The sequence below is a fragment of the Actinia tenebrosa genome, unplaced genomic scaffold, assembly GCF_029948245.1.
Source record: "Actinia tenebrosa isolate PJP-AT-01 unplaced genomic scaffold, QUT_ActTen_1.0 utg1471__unscaffolded, whole genome shotgun sequence".
Lineage (NCBI taxonomy): Eukaryota > Metazoa > Cnidaria > Anthozoa > Actiniaria > Actiniidae > Actinia > Actinia tenebrosa.
In genome coordinates, this window is record NW_028292589.1 from 184470 (window position 1) to 206764 (window position 22295).

General features: G+C 36.4%; 2 protein-coding genes across 3 annotated transcripts in view; one reads left to right on the forward strand and one right to left on the reverse strand.

Annotated features, from left to right (window-relative positions):
- Positions 1 to 19291, forward strand: part of LOC116304940 (aggrecan core protein-like) — a 41146-nt gene extending 21855 nt beyond the window's left edge. Inside the window, exons 6-7 of one of the 2 annotated variants that reach the window (XM_089025361.1) lie at positions 9435 to 9681; positions 19250 to 19291. In XM_089025361.1, the coding sequence (XP_088881487.1) occupies positions 9435 to 9681; positions 19250 to 19256 (254 nt within the window). In that variant the 3' untranslated portion in view covers positions 19257 to 19291. Of the gene's footprint in view, positions 1 to 9434; positions 10167 to 19249 lie in introns of those variants that run through there. The other variant, XM_089025360.1, reaches the window with a different exon arrangement.
- On the reverse strand, positions 15235 to 19639 carry LOC148904407 (uncharacterized). The gene is made up of 5 exons (XM_089025362.1): positions 19211 to 19639; positions 17909 to 18004; positions 17367 to 17531; positions 16895 to 16975; positions 15235 to 16058 (listed from the first exon to the last, which is right to left on the reverse strand). Exons 1-5 carry the CDS (start codon positions 19388 to 19390, stop codon positions 15930 to 15932), a joined length of 651 nt encoding a protein of 216 aa, XP_088881488.1. The 5' UTR covers positions 19391 to 19639; the 3' UTR covers positions 15235 to 15929.
- Positions 19640 to 22295: the final 2656 nt, after the last annotated feature.

The following is a 22295-nucleotide window of genomic DNA, read 5'->3' on the forward strand; positions in this document are numbered from 1 at the left end:
CCATGGTTACTGTGACTATCGAGCTTTGTAGATGGACAAACGGCCATGTTAACAGTGACAATCGAGCTTTGTAGATGGACTAGCAGCCATCGTTACTATGACAATCGAGCTTTGTAGATTGAGTAGTGGACACCTTTACTGTGACAATCGAGCTTTGTAGAAGGACTAGCAGACACCTTTACTGTGACTATCAAGCCTTGTAGATGGACAAACGGCCATCGTTACTGTGACTATCGAGCTTTGTAGATGGAGTAGTAACCATGTTAACAGTGACAATCGAGCTTTGTAGATGGACTAGCAGACACCTTTACTGTGACTATCGAGCTTTGTAGATGGAGTAGTAACCATGGTTTCTGTGACTATCGAGCTTTGTAGATGGACTAGCAGCCATATTAACAGTGACAATCGAGCTTTGTAGATGGACTAGCAGCCACTTATCTCTTTTCTGTAAAGAAAGCTGTGACGGTCACGTTTTTTGTGTATGGGTTTATTTTGCCTGTTTAATAACTTTTCTTGGTTTTCCTTTTCTTCTTGATTGCCTTGGTGTTGTTGCTGGGTAAATGGTTTCATTAGATTTAATTATGTTAATGTCGATGGTAGAGGTGTGCAGTTCCCGTTTAGTTTCAGGGGTTAAGGTCGTACGCTATAGCTGAAGCTTCCTCGTAAGTGCAGTTTTCTCTATCGGTGATAAGTTTAATGATGATTTCAGGAAAAAGTACTTTTGATATGTATTGCGGAGTGCAAAAGTTGTATCTTATGTTCGTCTTCGTCGTTTGTGTAGTGATGATCTTGATTTTTCTGTTAAATGTTCTGAGATGCGTTCCTTCTTCCTTAAGCGTAATTATCCTGCTCATGTTATTGATCGCGCCATTCGTAAAGTTTCTACTATTGATCGTACCACCGCTCTCACTCCTCACACTCGTCCCTCTAATGACCGCATTCCTTTCACTCTTACGTATCATCCTATTAACATTTCCATTAAACCCATTGTTAACCGCAACTTTTCTCTGCTTGACTCTGATACTTCTGCTATTTTCAACAACCGCCCTCTCTTTTCCTATAAACGTGATCGTAATCTCCGTTCTTTCTTGGTCAAGGGAGTTCTTCCCTCTAACAAAGAACCTGGTACTTTTCGCTGTTCTCGTAAACGTTGTTATACTTGTCCTTACATAGTCTCTCACACTTCTGTTGTCGGTCCTAAATCAACTGTTAAAATCACTGACCATTTTGTTTGTACCACTTCTAATGTTGTATATTGTATTAAATGTACCCGCTGTAATCTTTTGTATGTGGGCGAGACTGGCCGCCGTCTTGGTGATCGCATTTGCAATCATCTTTATGATATTCGCAATAACGATCCCACCAAACCAGTTTCCCGCCATTTTAATCTAGCTAACCATTCTCTTTCTGACTTCATTGTTTTCGGTCTTTCTTTGCTTAACGGCAACAATGATTGTCGCAAGACCAAAGAAATGCGGCTTATTCACCTATTGGGCACTCTTAGTCCCAACGGGATTAATGAACGCTTTATTTTCAACTAACCTTTTCCTTTGTCTTTTGATTGTTTGTTTTTGTTTCCTTGCCTACCTTGCTCTCATTGGTTTCTTTTGTCTTATTCTATCATATATACACTCCTTTCTACCACTTCTTTCTCTTTTACTCCGACGAAGGACTAGCGTCCGAAACGTCAGTAAGTTTTTTCATCTTTTCACGGTGTATAATTTACCTTTTCATCATTACTGTTTCATTAGAAACACCGACGCAGCTCACACTAGTTTTTAGCTAGTTATATCTTTTTAATACTATATAAAATATAATAGATTTTTTACTAGGACATACAATAGAATATTTCAAAACGTTCTGGCTAGTACCTTCATCACTTTTGAAAACGTTTTGAAAAATTTTATTATAAGTCAGACTCAAAAAACCTTTAATTAGAGTAAAGGATGTCATCCTTTAATCTTTAAACATCATCAATGACGAAATAGTTGTTTAAAAGGCTAAATTATTATTGTAGTGTAATGCAGTGTCATATATAGTCCATTTCAATAACGTCTCAATGCACAGTTATATACCAAACTAATTACAAAGCTAGAACATTCTCACCTTGATCATTTTAAGACCCTGAGTGATTGTCCGGCTGGAATTCGAACCCCGTCCTCCCGGTTGACAGATCTGATGACAGATCTTCCAACCCTTCAATCGGTTCATTCTTTCAGTCATTTGGTTGTGCCGTTGACCCGGGAGGAGGAGGGGGGGACTCAGGGGTAAACTTACGGGGATGCTCGTCGGAAATTTTTCAAAATAACCCTAAAAGATATTGGACGTTTTTTCCAAAAGGGCGTGGCTTGGCAATTTTTAACCAATAAGAGATACAACAAAAACAATACTATCAAAATACAACATAATAAATCTAACATAATCTAGCATAATGTAACATCATTGTCTTTGGTTTAAGTTTATTGCACGGCGGTAATAATTCCCGCAAAACGTTAGAAATGCGGCTTATTCACTCACTTGGCACTGCCAGTCCCCATGGGATGAATGAACACTTCACTTTTAATTAGTCATGCTTCGCTTTCCATTTCTCACTTATTGTTTTTTTTCGGTCTTTTTGTTTCTTTTTATTTCTTCATATGCTTATTTCTCATTGGTCACTTTATTTTCCATCTTAGTATTTATAATTTATTCATCCCTTCTCATATTTTCTTTCCACTTACTCCGACGAAGGACTAACATCCGAAACGTCAGTTTCACAAAGCTTTTTACGGTGATTCAATTTATCCACGAGTTCCTACTGTTCTATAAAAATACACCAGAGATTCTTTTGTTAATTATTAATTAATGACTGGATTTGTATACATGCGATGATTGCGATGAGCTAGTTCCTTTTTCAACACCCTAAAAGATACCAGAAAGTGCTGAATTGCTTAATATATCAACTTTACGGCACTAAAAGAGACCAAATCGCTGATTTTTACCCCTAAGAGATACGACGAGCATCCCCGCACGATTACCCCCCGCGTCCCCAGGGCCGTTGATCCTTCGTATGTCAGTTCTCAATTTTATTATATGTCAGTTGTTATCGTTTTTGTTATTTGTTCACAAATCAAATCCACCTATATCTCCGTCCATTCTTCCTGCAGGTCATCCATTCATATCTTTATTTTACCATACATTGCACCCCTAAAATTCAGTCATGTGATCCATTTAGCCATCCATTCATTCACGCATTCATTCACAACATTCCCCTTTAATGCGTCCATTAAACAATTCATACATTCATTCATTCATTCATGCATATCTTCATTATATCATTCATTCATTCAATTCATGTCATTCACTCACTAATCGTTTTATTCACGCACTCATCCATAACATTTACCCATCCATCCATTCATTTATTCATTCATCTTTTTCAACTCACACTCAATTATTTATTTTTTCATTTGTGCACTTATTTATGACAATCGGCCATTTGTTATTTCACTCTATTTGCGTCCGTCAAACCATTCTTTAGCAACTTTTGTATGTATTCATCCATTTGTTCTTTTATTAAGGGATATGGACCATTAGAAAAATGATAAGGGTGGGGTAATGGGCAATTTCCGTCTTGCAGGATTTTATTCCCCTTTTGTCCTTCTTTATATTTGTTAGACATTTGCAAATTCCTTTTTCCGTTTACTTCTTAGTTCGGTTCTTCTTGTATTATTCTATTTACTCCTTCATTCATACTTACATAAATTCATCAAATTCACCGATTTCTGCTCATAACTGCCGGTGGAGTCAGGACTTTATAAAAAGATTTCTTTAGAAAAGAAATTTTGTACTCTTTGAATGGTAATCTTGTAGGTGATAAACATCATTATTGTTCATATTGTGGTATTCATTTAGACATCGAAATTGCCAGAAATATTTTTATACTCGGATTTGTGAATTATAGACGAAAATTTTCAGAATTTGGATAGAGGATGGTTATGTTTACACAGTTTATCAATGAATGGGAATGAATGGGAATATTTTAGTACATCTTAACGCTGGTGTTATCAAATTTTAGAAATTGTAAAAGAAAACTGTAATTAATCTAATTTTTTTCTCCTTTCCTATTTCAGACCAATTATTGAGTTATTATTGTTAATTAAAAACGATTTATTAACAATGAATATCATTATTATTCATGCATTTTCTTCATTTTCTTTTTTCTTCTTTCCCAAAATTAATGCAGGCGTATTCATTTATTATTTAATCCGTCAAAATTTTATTCGACTCAATTAATGCGACCATTCATCCATTTACGTGTCGATCCACCCATTGAATGCATCCAGTCCGATTTATATAATAACTTGATTCATTTATTAGTCGTCATTCATTAGTTCATTAGATTATCTTCTATAAATTCATGCGCACATTCCCAGGTACTTTTCTATTCATTTAATACAACAAAAAACATTTATCTTATTTTTTGTTTTACAATGATTGACAACATAATTGAAAACAAATAAAACCTTTCCAAAATGATAAGATAAGAATTACCGGATAACGTAATTTAAACAAAGGTCATGATACGCCGAGGGATATACTACTCCCTGAACTGTCAACGTTGAGGAATTGTAACCCTAGGCTGTAGCTTAGATGAATAGTATAATAGTATAGTATAGCACATGTGTAGCTTTATATGTCGAGGGTACTCACTGATAAACTGTTTCTTTAGCTTATTGTGGTATGTTAACGCAGCTTTTGTTGCATTTGTTAATAGCCATTACCATTAAGTACACATACAAGCTTTGCCCACGCTCTGAGTTTCCGAGCTGGAATATAGCTGTCCTCATAAATATAACATACTTTGTCCCCAAAAAGTTTCATAAACTTTTGTTTAAAGTAACAATAAACATTTAGTTTAATCATTTAAACAGTTCAGACGGTTTGTTTTGGCTCTGTTATCTCGGCATACCAAACTGCTTGATAGCTGGTAAAAATCTTGATTGGCATGATTATAGTTTAACTCTGGCATGTTTGGCCGGAAACCATTTTCAAAAACAAAATCAAAATCCATTCAAATCAATAAAAAAAACTTATAAATTTTGGACAAATATATGAACCTACCTCGCCTTTTCTTGAGAGAACGCTACGAACACTGTTTTTTTCCTAAAAATTAAGTGCGTAGCTTCTAGCACCGCCGATGTCCTTTGTCCAAGCGTTGTAGACGGCTTTCACTTCCCGTGCTGAACATTCAGTCCTTCTGAAATATTCTTGAGTCGATCTTACAATAAAGCCATCTTTTTTGGATATCGATGGCTTTTCATTTTCATTGAAAAACCAACCAAAGATGGTTCCAAGTCTCAGATAGTCTATTGAGTGCTTTTGCAAATGACGCTTGGCCTGAAACAACGTGATGATCTTAAATGTGCTATCATTTAACTACAAATTTTACAAATCAGCCAATGAATAAGTTAACTTACCTTAAAATATTATTTATCAGCAAACTTCATTATCAAAAGAAAAGCGATGGTAGAAAACTTGAATGAGAATTGAAACTAAATGCGCTATAAGAGTCAATAACGGCGCTACCTCACGCAAAAGATAAAGATCAAGTGCATGTTAACGTTAATTTTTAACTTAAAAACTTAAACAGTCAGTTTTATTTCTTATAGATCTTTTAAATAGTATCATTCAATCAATAAGAAATAGACTTTGATTTGTAAACTGATATTCTTTAAATAATACAAAACGACACTCGACTGGTGAGAGCATTATCTACTTTGTCCCATATACTGAACGCATTCCTTAAAAAAATGTCGATATAAGAATATGTTTTCATTGGAAAGCATGGTAAATGACACAAAGAAGCACAGTATACTTTAAATTCATATTTTACAATGCACGATGGTAAAGATAACTGTTTAGGTTAAGTTAAGTTTACATCATCAAGCATGTCAATGTTCATGATACTGATTTGATACTCAATGACTACTAAAATATATATGTTTCATTTATTTAGCTCAATTAAAGCACGAAACTCCATAAATTAACTTAGTACAGATGAATAATCTTATTTGAGTTGCATAGGATGCATTATATGACATTTTGGAGTTGGCTGCCGAGTTGGCTGCTAATTTCAGCCCGGTAAAAAGATTTGTCAATACAGGAGCAATGACGGCGGCATCACTTTTCAGAAGTCTTGCGCTTATATTATCTAGGCCGATGGCTTTGTTTGACTTTAATTGAGACAGCTGCTTTAACACAAAATCCGTTTCTATTTTTTTTCAAGTTAAAAGTTGTTGAAGTAACTTGTTCCATAGTATTCGATGCAGTAAAGTTAAAGCGGGATGCCAGAGTACGTCCAATACTTGTGAAAAAAGATAGACTTTGTCACTTACGTAACAAAGTCTATCCAACACGAGTGTTACAAGCTTTGGAAAAACCTTGCGGATGAAATCACAGCAACTGCCAGTGAAACTGGATTTAAGTACAAACTAAGAATAAAACTTGTCAAATAACAAGTGAAAAAACACTGCAAAAGAAAAATTCTGCAGAGAGAGAGAGAGAGAGAGATTAGGTAACTTACATTTGTATTTCAATACACGACCACATCATCAACGCTGTAAATCTTATCGTGTCAAAATAAACATTATTATTAACATAACCATCATAATCATCACCATGTATTTTTTTGGTTTCTGTACGCTATTCGAGGGGTTTTAGCCTTTTTGCGGGACTACCAATTTAAATAATTTATATTATATTGGTTTAAGGGCTTTTTCGTTGAGGTTCAAAACGCGTATAGTTCGTCAATAGAATTATAAAAGTCATTCGCGGTTTTGAACGGTTTTAGTGGGATCGCACATCGTGGGTTCAAATAATGAGAAGGGGTTAGCACGTGCCACCTACATCTGGTGGCCCGCATCTCCTGGCCCCACACGCATCTCCTGGCCCCACACGCATCTCCTGGCCCCACACGCATCTCCTGGCCCCTTGGCCATAACTCGGGAACGATGCATGCTACGGTAACGAAACTTGAAAGCATTGGTGAGACTTGTGTTGTCAATCATCAGACCACGCCACATGACATATCACGTGACTTACGAGCCAAACATTCTCGCCGATTTTTGCGAACACTCATTACAATGAATGCTATGGTAACGAAACTTGTTATATTGGCTAGCCTTGTCATGTGTGATCTGACCACCTGATGTGATGTGACGTCACATATCACGTGACTTATGAACCAAACATTTTCGCCGATTTTTGCAAATACTTATTACAATGAATGCTATGGTAACGAAACTTGGTCTGACTGGGTAAACCTTGTGATTTGAGTGATCTGACCACTTGACGTGGCGTGACGTCACATATCAGGTGACCATACATTATCCCCGATCTTCCTCGCGCCAATAGTCATTACAATGGATGCTATGGTAACATTGGAAAAAATTGCCCATATATTTGGAATATTTGCTCTTTTCGGTCTATTTCCTCTCTTTTCAAAGCAAAATGCTTTGCTTGAAAGTAAAGTTATAAAGGAAAAGTAAACTGCGTGACACAACATCCTAAATGACCCTGTAAATCTTCTGTTCTTCCCGTTCTTAGCGTATTTTCGAAGCTACGAATCCTGAGGAATCATAAGAAGCGAATGTATAACCAACAGATAGTATGAACTTATAAAATCAGCAAAAATACGAATCTAAATTTTAACAAATTCCTATGAATCATATACCAAAATGTTCAGGAAAGCCCGGGGTTTTCAAATCCACTTCTGTTTTTTTGACAAGTTCTGTTTTATTTCAAGGAGAGACGATTTTCTAGCTTGACCCCGGTTATGTCACGCATTTCCTGTTGTAAAATACATCCAATGGCGTACATTCAACCCAAAACGTACGGTGGTTTTTTTCAATAGAATTCAATCTAAACCATATAATACAGTCCGTGAATAGTTGAATTAACTGAATCCACTTCTGTTTTTTGCCTAAATAGTCATTATTTTGAGAAAAGATTCAAAAACCGTGTTTTTGAGACATAATTTGTATGGGCTCACATGACGGGCGTGAGCTTGAAATCGTAGCTGACCAAATGTTAACAGATTTTTTCTGATGGAAGAGTCGCGTGGTATGTGGCATGCCTTGTCACGTGGTCAGATGATTGACAACATGGGTCAACGAGATGCGGGTCCACCAGATGTAAGTAGGATCGGGCCACCAGAGGTATGTGGAAGCGAGTCCGATTAACAAGTTTTATAAATAATTCATGATTACATACCATAATCGGCGATAATGTTTGGTTGTTAAGCCATGTGACATGTGACGTCACGCCATGTCACTTGGTGAGATCACTCACATCACAAGGTTTACCCATTTCAGACCAAGTTTCGTTACCATAGCAATCATTGTAATAAGTATATGAGAAAATCGGCGAAAATGTTTGGTTTATAAGTCACGTGATATGTGACGTCACGTCATGTCGCGATGTCATATGATTGACAACACAAGTCTTACCAATGCTACCAAGTTTTGTTACCATAGTATGCCTCGTTTAGGCGTTAGGGCCAAGGGGCCACCAGATGCGCGTGCATGGGACCACGAGATGCGTGGCCATTAGATGTGGCTACGATGGGGCCACCAGAGGTATGTGAAGCGAATTTCGTTAAAATAAGTATTACTTCATTTGATAAAATGATCACATGCAATTGTCCGTAAGTTAAAACTACTGGCAAAAATCGGCGATTTTTGGTTGTTAACCCACGTGGTATGTGACGTCACGTCATATCACGTGGTCAGATCACTCACAACACCAGTCTCATCCATCGTACCAAGTTTCGTTACCATAGCATTTATTGTAATGACTATTGGCGAAAATCGGCGATGTTTTGTTCGTAAGTCACGTCACGCCATGTCACGTGGTCAGATGACTGACAATACAAGTTTCAAACATCGTACCAAGTTTCGTTACCATAGCATTCATTGTAATGAGTATTTGCAAAAATCGGCAAAAATGTTTTGTTCGTAAGTCACGTGATATGTGACGTCACGTCATGTCACATGGTCTGATGATTGACAACACAAGTCTCACCAATGCTTTCAAGTTTCGTTACCATAGCATGCTTCGTTCCCGAGTTATGGCCAAGGGGCCAGGAGATGCGTGTGGGGCCAGGAGATGCGGGCCACCAGATGTAGGTGGCACGTGCTAACCTTACTAGCAAACAATGGCCTCTCATAGTCATTGCGTAGGAGCGGGCGCAGAAGCTTCATTTTTTTTTTCTATAGCAGGCAGCCACCATAACCACTAATTGAAAGACCAAAAACTACAAATAATTTCAGTTTACGGTGATAAATTAGCAAAAAGACTTTAAATATCATGATAGATTACTTAACAGTTGTTCAACACTTTTGGCCTCTCTATAATCTTCGAGTTCTGAAAGAATAAAACTAATTCTTTTGTAGAGTATTACAAAGGTAGTGGTACTGTCAGTTGGAATGCCGCTGATACGAAATGCAAGGCATTGGGAACAAATCTGCCATCAATCCATTCACCTGAACAAAATGAGATTGTGAGACAATTGCATCTCAAAGTTGGTAATTGGATGTGGATTGGACTTTATCAAAATCAAGATGGTACGTTTGTTTGGAGTGATGATACCCCAGTCGATTATGAAAACTGGAGCACAGTTCAAAATTATCCCTCGGAAAAGTGTGTGTACATTGATTACAGTGGCAAGTGGTTTAAATTTAATTGTTCTTGGAATAATGGAAATGGTTGCATTTTGAAATAATATTGACAATTAATTAATGACAGTGACGATCAATAGGACGTTTGCATGATGGCGTCATTTGACTCCCACTACCAAGATACTTCGCGAATTTTCTTTCTCATTTAAATTTGTATTCCCTCATGAGAATAGTAAGACAATTGGTACTAATGAACTGAACAAAAGAAAGTGTGCAAGGGAGTCTGGTAGTTGAGGTCAATGACGCCATCGTGCAAACGTCCTATTGCAAACAAACCAATTATTATTGTTCAAAGATAGAAGTAATATCCTACGTTGTTGAGAAGGCAGCATACGACTCAAAACATTCAATGCGAGCACAGTTTCGAGGACCTTCAAAGGGGAGGTTTATTTTCTACCAATCTTAGATATATGCGCATGCCATTTCTTGAAAAAACTGAAAAAAGTTCTAAGCATTATTTCATATTCCTATAAAGGTGAAGGGAAGGGTGGGGGGGGGGGGGTTGTTCGAACCATCGAACCACCTCTAGTGACAGGCCTAAAGCTCCTTTGGTTCACACATCTACTTAGCTAATTGTGTCACCAAGCTGTTAAGCACAATCAGGGAGGTGGGAGGGATGAAACCAAGCAAGTAAGAAGAAGAAACATAAACCACTATGAACAAGAGAATGAATTTTTCAGTAAAAGTACTTAATTTAATAATGATCGATATTTAATCTCTCGCCGTCAATCAAAAGGTAGAGTATTCAAGAAAGATCATTTGTCGTCGACCGGCTCAAGCCTATTCGACTTGAGCTAAAGGAACTATGGGTAGAAATCACTGCTGTATCTGATTCGATACAGTGTTTTGAAAGAAAAAACGTTGTCGGCTGACCGGCTCCGCAACTACGCGACTAGCCCGAACTGGAGTATGGCCGGTTAACATCACTGTAGCAATAAATTTTTAGCTCGCGCTATAAAATATAATCATGGAGAGTACAGCTCGAAGGAATGTGTGCCCTCGATTTCCGTGAAAAGAAAAGAAGTAAAAAGCTACTTATTCAGTTTTTATGTCGAGGGCTTGTGTCATCCAAACCGCTCGCTAGCGAAGACCTTCTCTGTATGCTCGAGGCATAACTTATCGAATTGGAAATGCTGCGAGCTCAAGACGTGACTAATAATATATGCAGCTAGATGCTTTAGTGATTTCTACCCATACTAATTTTCGGTCTAGTCGTGTAGTCGCTAAGACTTTCAGCGACAACGATTTTTCAAAGGACTGTATGCCACGGAGTTTACAGAACGTACCTTCGTAGGCGAGCGGCCAGTGTTGTAAGAGATGGTCTCTTATGCCTTAATATTTTCGAAATTTGAAACTTCTTTTAACTAAATAAAAATCATTCCGATCAAGCTTTGTTTTTCCGTTTGCAAAAATCCGAAGACATACGTTCAAGGTGTTGCTAGTTGTCATTATTATTCGTCAGTGCAATAAGGACGAATAATCAAATACTTCAGTGATTTCTGAACCGATTTCCAACTATTTAACATGTGATTTTCACTATTACATATTCGATAGTACTGTTTCACAGCCTTAGTGTTTGCACTCTATCAAGAGAGAATAGATAAGATCACTAAAAACGAAACGAAAAGAGCGCGCGCAAGTTGATGACACACGGGAGTAGGGTAAGGCGATTTTAAACTGCATCCGGTTACTAAAAATAGACCAACTGGGAATTTACATGGCGCGCGCGTTATTAAGAAGTTTCCCTCCCTTATTTATGCTCTCTTGGCTCTATACGCAATATTCACAGTTTGGATCAGACGAGCGGGGACTAGGCAATGTTGTCTCCATTCGTGACGCTCTCCAATTGCCCTATTTCATAATGACGTAACGGTTTGTTTACATCGGCTAAAATGATTGAAATTTAGGCTAAATGTAAGCTTAATTTTCTTAACTATATTTAGCGTAATATCTAATTGTTCTTGCCTTCACCAGCTCATAAACCAAATGTCATTGTGATTTAAGATGCTTTGTTGTCATTCCATCCCTTTCAAGCGACCATGATCCCTAACGTTAAAACAATAGTTCGTTTTAATGTGACGTCGTTATGAAATAGGCCAATTTGAAGACGGATATATGACGGTAAGAGGGTCAAAATATTCTTATTATTACGATTTTCGCACCTGATTTGGCAATCAACATATTATTCTAGTTATTGTAAAATATGTTTTACGAATTATGTTTTACTAGTTATTTTTCAAATTTCCCCGCGAAAAAAATGGGGATCGATGAAACGCTGTACGATAAATAAAGTCAGATATCAACAAGTAGTTACATGAAAATACACAGTGCACAAGAATACAAATCAACTACATAGGAGGAGGTTTTAGCAATTGAGAGCCATTCAACTATAACTTAGCCTTTTTTAAGTCCATTTTTCAACTACAGTATTGCGTTTGACTTATATCAACAAGGACAAGTTTCGCGAAGCATTAAGTGTGATGGCACGCGTGGAAACAACACTGCATGTCCTGAAATACGAGGAGACGCCCCCTCCCTCCTATTTGGACTAAGTTAATTTGATAGACTTAATATTTTTAAATTAAGCATACCATCACGGTGATGAGTTATTAAATGTCCCCGAAAGTCGAGGGAGGTTTTGTTGAAGTCCCGACGCTGTACGTGCGAAAGAACTTTTATTACTGACATGTATCATGAGAATTTTCGCATTGCATAAAGCTCATTTAATTGTAGATATTCTCTACTTTCACATCCCCATATTGCCTTGCGTCTTTGGGGGGTATAACCAATCAAAAAACTGTTCCAAATTGAAAGATTTCTTGAATGAATTTTTACTTTACCTGCATGCTTTTATATGTACAATACTGATCATCAGTTTATTCCAAGTTATTTTTGCGTGTACAGATCATCAAGAGTTTTGGTCTTACAGAAAATGTATTGACTTACGAAAAATATTTTTTAATTTACCTTAAACGTCTTCAAGCTTCTATCTTTTTTTTTTTTTTTTTTTTTTTTTTTTTTTTTTTGTTTTTTTTTTTTTTTTTTTTTTTACTTCTTCATTTTATTTCTGGATACCAAACAAGGTATTGTCAACATTGTCTGATCAGCCTTCAGCAAAATAAGTGGGTTTTTACCCTCTGGTTACACCCCAAAGACGCAAAGTATTATGGGGATGTGAAAGTAGAGAATAGATTACTTCATAGAAAGTGCGGCGTAAGGGGTTATATGTTATATTCACGAGTTGTTTGTATAAAAACACGAGCGAGCGACGTACGAGCGAGTGAGTGCTACTCAAACAACGAGTGAATATAGACACAATTTGTCGAAACTTTACATACTTGGCCTTCCATTATTGCTGTATGGTAATTTTTTCTTCTTCTCAAGTATCGGTCCAAGCTTGATATAAATGATCTTTATAAAGTCGTTGGTTAGTGTTCATCTCTGTCTTTTTTCTCAATTAATTTCAACGAGGAAGGCGGAAAGCAGCTCGTTCAACTCTCTTGGCTCTATTTCATCAAGGTTTCGATCCACAGTTTTTGGTCTTCAGCATTCTGTCAACTAAGTCAGGTCTTTTAGTCTTACTTAATGTGTTTTTATTTTCTTGATTTTCAATAAATTTCATCATTGAATATTAAAGCACAAAACGACTCACCATTAAGGTAATTCCCTTGAAAGAAATTTTGCCAATAACTTAGTCCTGAAACTATGCATGGACATTATGTTAAAGACATTTAAAAACTGCAATAAAAAGATGGGGATCACCATTCTCGTTTTTTCGCTAGATGCTCTCCAAACCTGTCAATTTATGGGTTTCATAGTGAAATGCGGTAGCAACCGGAAGCTGTAACCAAGAACCTTTATTCACAGTTTAAAGGACTTTTATATAACAAAACGCACTTATAACTCAAAGTTTACTAGATAATTAAATCCATCAAAGTCATTGGATGATGATGATTTTTGAACTATTAGTGAAAAATGCAGGTATGTGTGCCTCCGGTGAACGTTTAAAAATTGCACATGTCAACTATTCCCATCCAAATATTTCAAAATCTAACCAATACACTTTTCTCCATATTTCGATATATAATGACGAACATCGTCACCATTCTCGTTTTTAATTTATCTTGAAAAAACATCTCAAAATCGTCGTAAAATTACACTTTTTCGAGTGGAGACCGGGGCGAGTCAGATAAAATCGCAATTTCTCTACTCAAAAAAGAGAAAAAAGTGAAAATTGGTTTTGAACATGTTTCTTATTTAGTTTCCGAAAGAATAATACCTAAACTTTGTTAGTTTCATGGTTTTAGTTGCATGCGCAGAAAAATGCGCAGTGCAAAACAAGGGAATTACCTTAATAATTTGGGACTACAAAGCTACAAAAAAACCCCGAAAATTTGCTTTTGGCGGGAAGCCATCCAAATGTCACGATTTCTCGTTTTCTGATTGGTTGGTTTAGTCAATTCTCAATTCAACTTTTCGGCGCTAGCTTGGATTGTGTTACGATCACCAAAAAATTCGGACATCGTTCTCGGATTTCCATACAAATTCACTCGCTTTAAAGAGAAAATTTAGGTAGATTTCTTTAGTTATCTCCCGGGGGGGGGGGGGGGGGGGGCACTTTATTCAGGTGGTAGGGGTGATCGGCGCTCCTTTTAGGGTTGAAAATGTTCCCTGTGTGGACCTTTTTGGGGTTCCGGCTCAAAAGTCAATTACGTAACATAACTCCGTACCTTTTGGGGTCCATTTATTATGCGCGTTATCCATGCTATGCCGCTGTTTACTTTACAATGATGCACTAAATATTTCTTTAATATGATCATCGTTATAATCTTATTATACACTGTCCTGTCATTCGTTAAACCGGCGTTGATAGCCGGGGTTAATAGTAAATTACTGACAGTGGCGGATCCAGGATTTTTCAAAGAAGGTTTCCGTTTCTTAAACGATGTTTGACAAAAAAATTGGCTCTAATCACCTAATTTACTATCTAGTAACGGACCTTAAAGGTAAATTAAACATTATAACAGCAAATAGTTATCATTTCGTGTTCAACATTATCCTTGTGGATACTTTTAAGCAAAATTTATATAAGACGTATTTCTATTACCTAAAAAATCAAACCTTCAAGGGGAGTTCCGTGGAACCCTTCGAACCCCCCCCCTCCCCCCCCCCCCCCCCCCCCCCCCCTGGATCCGCCACTGACTGAAATAAAGCTGTACCTTTTAGGGTTTGAAACCAGGTTGGTTTTAAGAGCCTTTTCAATTTATGCGTACCTTTTAGGGGCCATTTTAAAAATCGACCGCCGATCACCCCTACCACCTGAACAAAGGGAGTACTCCCACCCCCACCCCCCGGGAGTTAGTTATCTTAACAGCAGTAAGAAAAGCTTTAATCAAGCTAGAAAAAAATATTTAATCGTATTTAGAGAACTAACTAAACATTAACCAAGTAAATAGTTCATTTAAAGTCAGTACATTTGTAGGGAAATTCGAGAACAATGTCCGAACAACATAAATCTATAAGTTCAATAATGCAAAAGGCACATTTTATTGAATGAAACATCGCTGTATAAATACATAGTACTAAATATCACGATTATTTAGTAAAAAAAAGATTACTTTTGATGGACTTTTACTACTACTAGTTCTTGTCCTTCACCCGCGAAGGAAAAATTGCTCGTTACTCATTGTGTGTTAAAACAAAATCGTAAATAATAATATTCATTAATCTTTATTCAGTAGTCTATGAACTATTGCAAGGGATACGTTTACAGTGAAATCAGTAAACCCGTACCGTGAAATAGATATGCTAGATTGATACACGATTAATAAACCATTACTGAATGTACGCGATTGATATACACGTTCATGTTTTAACCTCTATGATACGTATCAAATAAACTATTGTAAATTTATCGTATGGTAATCAATGATTATTGTATTCTTTTGTTTCTATTTCACTGTTACACATTGATAAGTATAATAAACGGCCACTACTCTAATCACTGTCAGTAATAGTTTGAATTCCATATATCATATAATGAAACTTATCGGACCAATATGGCTCGTAGATAAAGTATCTTACTACAACGCCTATAAAAAAGCTAATTAGCATATCTAGAGTATATATTTCATATTAGATTCTCCTTTACTTTAAAGGAACATATACATCGCATGCCTAGCATGTTACTTCTTCGTAAACACAATTTGCTTACATAGATAGGGCATTGTGTAGCTTTTTGACTTGGATTTCCAGCTCATTTATGAGGAAATGCTTCATTTCATAAAGTGTTCTCCACGAGCGAATCGAGTTAACACTGGCGTTGTCGCTAAAAATTTTCTGAAATGGCAAAAGAATCATCACAATTAATTTAAACAAGATTAAAAAACTCATCACAATTAAATGAAACAAGACAAAAGATTGATTACAATTAAGTTAAACAAGACCATGTAGGCAGGGTAGACTGGGATACCTGGAAGGGAGGAAAACATTGCCGGCGAAGATAGTGTTGTTAGTAAAACACCTCGTGATCAGTCATGTGAGGAAAGCACGGGTGGCGTAGCGGTTTTATTAATTAATTTATTTATTTATTTATTTTATTTTATTTTTTTTTTGAGTGAGCCTGTCACTCTAAAATATAACAGCGTCAATAATGCGTAAACGACGCGTTTTCATGGTGTCCATGTTTGAACCAATCAAGATCACCATTGACCGAGAACGTAATGCATACTGGGTACTAGTCCATTTTGTTGCGGAGAAAAAAACGAAGTCGTTTTAAGACTGGGCTATCACTGGTGTCCCAGTAATAAAGACTCACTATTAACTCTTTCACTATTGCTATGGAAAATGAGTTTTCCGAGGCTGTTGATTGAATTAAAAGGACTAAGAAAAATGGAAAAGAAAGAAAGCTTACAGAGTTTAGTGCATGAGAATGTAGCCAGTGCCCTTGTGAAAATTGATTGCAAACTGTAAAATATTAGTTTCATTTGTAGTCTTGCAAGAGGTCTACGAGCTGATTTAGTGATGCATTTTCTGGTGATTCTTTTGGTGCAACCACTTGACTCAAAGTCCCTTAAAATACTCATGGCGGTAATGACATAACATGCGTTTCAATAACACAAACGTTTTCCTAATATATATACTATGTACTTGGTAATATATTTGCAAATACTTACTTTATATTGGACAACTCTGCTGTCCATTGATTCGCGTGACACCCGAAATTCACTTGGTAATGGATTATAGTTTAATTTGATCTAAAAAATAATGAAAATATATAATTATCATAATTGCCATTTTGTTGTTGTAAAACGTAACAATGTCAATCGAAGCAAGCACAACATCCGCAAGAAAATAACAATCCAAGAAGTAGACAAAGAAAATAATGAATGTTTGTCTTTGTTGAGAAGCCGGTTTGCTGCTAATAAAGATAACGTGAAATGCAGGGAAAAGGTTAAAAGGTGGTCATGTCGCGATTATCCATATAGTTGACCTCTCTTTATTTTTCACGGCGCGCAAGAAACGAGAAACGTAGAGTGCGTACATTTAAAATATTAGCAGGGAATGTGGGGCTATAGTTTCCAAGCCCCTCCCTGCTCAGCGATCCCTGTGCAAACGTCAGAAAGGAACGTGGCCGCTTCTACTTACCGCTAAGAACATAGCAGTTTGTAATGTATCGTTTATTATACGGGATAGATTTTTCAGTGTTTTCGCAACGCTTCCTCCAATATGGCTCTCGTCGTGCCAAGCAAGGTATACTGAGCTTTGAAAGACACTTAACAGCTTACAAATTCTGAACAAAGCGCCCTTTGCCTGAAATAGATGTTGAAAGAATTGTGTAAAAATAACAGACATAGATCATGCACTGATCATGCATCCTCGATTAATTGACTTAGCTTAAAAAGAGTTGATACTGACGACTGAATGAGTGTTGTTTGTATTGAAACTTTTTAATGACGTTTGGCTATTTTGTGCTCCATACGTTATTGAAGTAAACATCAATAACCAAATGAGTTAAAAATGAATATGGCGATCTGTATTGAGAGCGTAGAACAAAAAAAAAGCAAACTGCTTATACCTGCAGCAAATGCACTTGGATCTCCCCCAATGTTCTGACAACCTTTTTAGGAATGGAATAATAACTGACATTATAAGAGCTACTTCCTCCTACATCACACACCATTACTTACCGTATCGTTTTGTTCATCCCTAGAATAATTCCTTTGAGTAAGTCTGACCAGCTGCAAGTTAACGTAGGGTTGGCGTTTCGCAAAATACGTTGTTTGCTGCATTAGATACAAAAATACATATTACTATATTGGAGCTGATCAAAACTTGTTTACAGCCTTAGCTTTAAGTTATACGTTAGTTGGACGCTGCGATAACAATCTTGTTGTAGCTGCATGTGCACGTGGTAAGAGCACAATGTACGGCATCAGCAATTGCTGAAGCTAAACCAGAATGTACCATGTTCGATATTACAAGAAAGTTTCATTAGTCTTTGGATTAAGGTGGGTGCATACCAGACAAAAATGAAGCTACTGCGCACGCTATCATGCAAGTACGCTATGACGCGTGCGCCGCCATGAAACAGGCAGAGTGTACGATTTGCCACAAAAACCGCTGAATAATCTAAAAAGCTTTATCAAGGAACCATATACACATTTTGTCAATGAGCTTCAATAGGGCAAAACCCCAAACATTTGCACCGGAGGATATATGTATATATATGTATAACAAAGTATGTAATGTGGTCTATACTGTTGAAACAGTGCTCGATGCGTAGGGATGCAGAGCAATAGATATATAGTAAAGATTGGATTAAAGACGAGACATGTTCACTGTAACTCCGAGTTTCGTGCTTACGCACTCATCAGACAGACTTTAAAGACTTTAAAGTCTGTCTGATAAGTGCGTAAGCACGAAACTCGGAGTTACAGTGAACATGTCTCGTCTTTAATCCAATCTTTACTATATATGTATATATATGTATATATCTTTCGAATTTCAATTTTGAAAAATATAACGGGTTTTTTTTATCATAGAAATAAAGGTGAGTGTTGGCTTTTGGTTCTCGTTTTAGACAAAAATTGCCAAGCGCAAGATGAGCACAAAATAAATTTTCTCAATATTTTCCCAATCTTTTGGCTGATATTTTATAAATTAGGACGACGATGTATAATTTAGGTTTCCTTAAAAGGTAAAGTCAAAAGCTTGATTCAGTGACGTTAGGATTTTTCGTTGAAGGTTGCTTTTCGCTTTTTTTCTTCAAAACTTTTTTTACACTCTTGTGTTTAATGATAGATATCTCAAAAGCGACCTTGGGACACCTCTTCGGTCCTTTTTTTCAATTTGCAGCCAGCATTAAACTCAGGTTGAAATGAAATAATTGTAATTCAAAATGTTTTCATGGATTTTTTCTTTAGTGTAGGCAGCCGCTTTAGAAAACTGATCCATATGATTCCTATAATGATTTTAACTTGTGTACTTACATATTGTCTCAATGCTATAAATATTTGTTGCTCCAAAAGATGCTGATAAAAGTCCAAGCCTTTCAGGACAAGTGATGTGCTATACTTCGGTGGTGGCTGATTTAAGGACGCTCCAAGGCACTGTCTTTTAACAAGCAGAAATGAAATGAAAAAAATAGGCAAGACGCAAAACTTCGGCATTTTTACGAGTATTAAAGTAATGTCTCTGGTTCAACTGTGTAAACTTAACTTGATCAGGGCTGAGAGCAAATGGTTTGTCTTAATTGCTGTCTTGTTTAGTAAATATAAAGCTGGTGAATTCATCACTAAGTAAATTTAGAGTTGTGTTCTGGAAGGGACTCTTATCACATGCAGTAAGAATAAGGAAGTCACTTTTCCCCTCATAATCCAGGGATGTTCGTTACAAGGGGAAATATTGTGTACCCATGATGTGAGGGCTAACAGCTAATTTTGAATCTTATTGATAATCATAAGAACAAAAAAAACTTTTCGTATTTATTAGATATTAATTTGGTATATTTTCGGCTAATAAGATACATAAAATAAGCTCGGGCGGATGAGAGAAAAGAGCAAATGTTAGTAAGTCCGCAGTCATGGACTATACTAAAACCGGAACTTACTGAGTAACAGAATGCTCATGACGATGGTATTCGCATAACGTGTGTTAAGGGAATTACAGTGCTACATAGCAAAGTTATTTCAACAAGCAAGGAAATTCATTTATTCAGGGGAATAATTTGAAATGATTATTACGACTAGTCAAGCATCCTAGTTCCTCAATGCAGCAGTATCTCAGTCTAAATGTCAGTTCAATCTTTCGTCGACAATTGTCTATGAGTTATTTTAAGAAGCTTTGTTGGAAAGCTATAAACGAGCGAAGCTTTCAGTTCTAAGAAAAATTTGATACTTTGCAACTGCGCACGTAATATCAGAATTTAGTTCCAAGAGCGATGCACCAAACCTGAAAACAGTTAGCAAAATATACCTTATATTTTGTTTGGAAAACACAAATTTCTCATCATATCAAGTTTACGTTTAGTGATTTTTATTGCTTGATACCGAGATCCCAAATCCTGTCTATTACGCCGTTGTTAACGAAGGAAAATGACGCTAAAGCTTAAATGACCTTTGATCCGCCGATATACCGATTTTCTTAACTTGTTTCCTTAATTTCCAAATTATTCCCAAATTATGTGAATTATAATGCCGCAATTATCAATTTGCAATATTTTCTACATTTCCTCGAAGAAGTGCATAAAAACTGATAAAAATTTTGTCCTTTCATTTCCTAATACAAAAGGTTTATTCATGTTAGTCATTCTTTATGACTAATGCGGATATTTGATAAGGTCTTCCAGTTTCAGTATGGCTTTCTTTCACAACTAAGCACTTCGCGCGGAAGACCCCTTGTTTTCAAGGATTGACAATTGTAGAAGCCTCTTTGAGGTCGACAATGACAGTTTTTAGTGACAATTATGATTATTGAAGAAATCGGGGTTTTTAATAGCGTGAAAAGGACGACGTGAACATCTGTAGAGCGATCACTGGTCACGCCGTATCACGCCACACTGATATCAATCCCTCTTAAAACTTAGACTGAATTAAATGATCACTTTCAGCTTGAGAGACATTAACTCAAAGAGCAACTATCGTTTTGTCGTGTTTAATATTATAAAGGTCATAATTGAGTTATTTTCTTTGGTGTTTTACCTGTTTGGCAAATTATTAAAAAATTGATCATACACCAGGCAACTGATACCCCCACCCCCACCCCCAGACCCACGGGACAGGGCGGGGAATGTAACATTAATATCGTTAGAAATTTAGCACTTTCTCCGGTCGCTGGGGGACAAAATGCTGTTAAAAATATGAAATTGCCGCAGTTTAAACTGATAAGCTGTTGAAGAACTCGTAAAAAATTCCCCGTATGCCGTTGAACTCAAGCTGTGAAATGTGCATTAAAACCCACCCTACTGCTCTTTCGAAAAACCTCCTAGGACATCAATAATAACTATTTTTGGTAGTCTCAATCATAATAATGATAATAATAATATTAATTATACAGCTTCTCATTAATCTCATATAGGAAACTGTCCAATTATTTTCTCAATTGGACAGGTCTTGTTGATATGGGATTAATTAGGCAGCTATATAATTAATAGGTAATGGGATTTCATGCTCCCCAATCAAGAAATAATCAGAGTCGAAAAATTCCTCTGACTGCCAAATTTTGTCAGTCCTCGGAATTTTCCTCGTCCAATTATTTCTTATAATTGGACAGCATGGAGTCCTATGACATATACTAATGAATATTAATAATATAATATTAACAGCACCATCATCATTATCATTATAATCATTATTATTATTATCATTTATTATTAATCATTATCATTTATTATTATTATCATTATTATCATTGTTATTATCATTATTGTTATCATCATCATCATCATTATTATTATTATTATTATTATAAACTTTATTACGAATAATATCCTCAAATATGTCTTACATTAACAATAGGCCCTTTGCGGCTAAGCAATCACGTGCTGATTTATTCACTGAGAGCAAATGAATGAACTTCTGATTCCTACGGGTGAAATTTACTGGACTGCAAACAAACTTTCTACTACCTGTTTCGAGAGATCGTAATAAAACTACATTTCGTAACACACTGGATACACATGTTTTCATTCAGCTCTTTACAAGTAGCTAAAAAGAATCACCAATTTAAAATGAAAACAAACATTTTGCATTCCAGTACAGACACGCGGACCGTTAACTGCAAAGGGACTATTGCAAGCCTAAAGGCCTAGACAATACTGATTGAACTTAAATCTTAATCAAAATTTGATAGACTCAAAAACTACTTCAAAATGACTTTCCAATTGATGACTTTCCAATTAAAGCATGAACCAGACAAGGTGGTATAGAAAGTCCAACTGTGTTCAATTGGTTCTTGATTGGGTACTTAAGGTAGCTGCACATGAAATCGATCAACGTTTCGTTCGTACAGTAGCGTTGGTGCTGCATCTGTCATCGCTGTGTAAACACACTGCCACCCCACCTTTCAAAATAATTG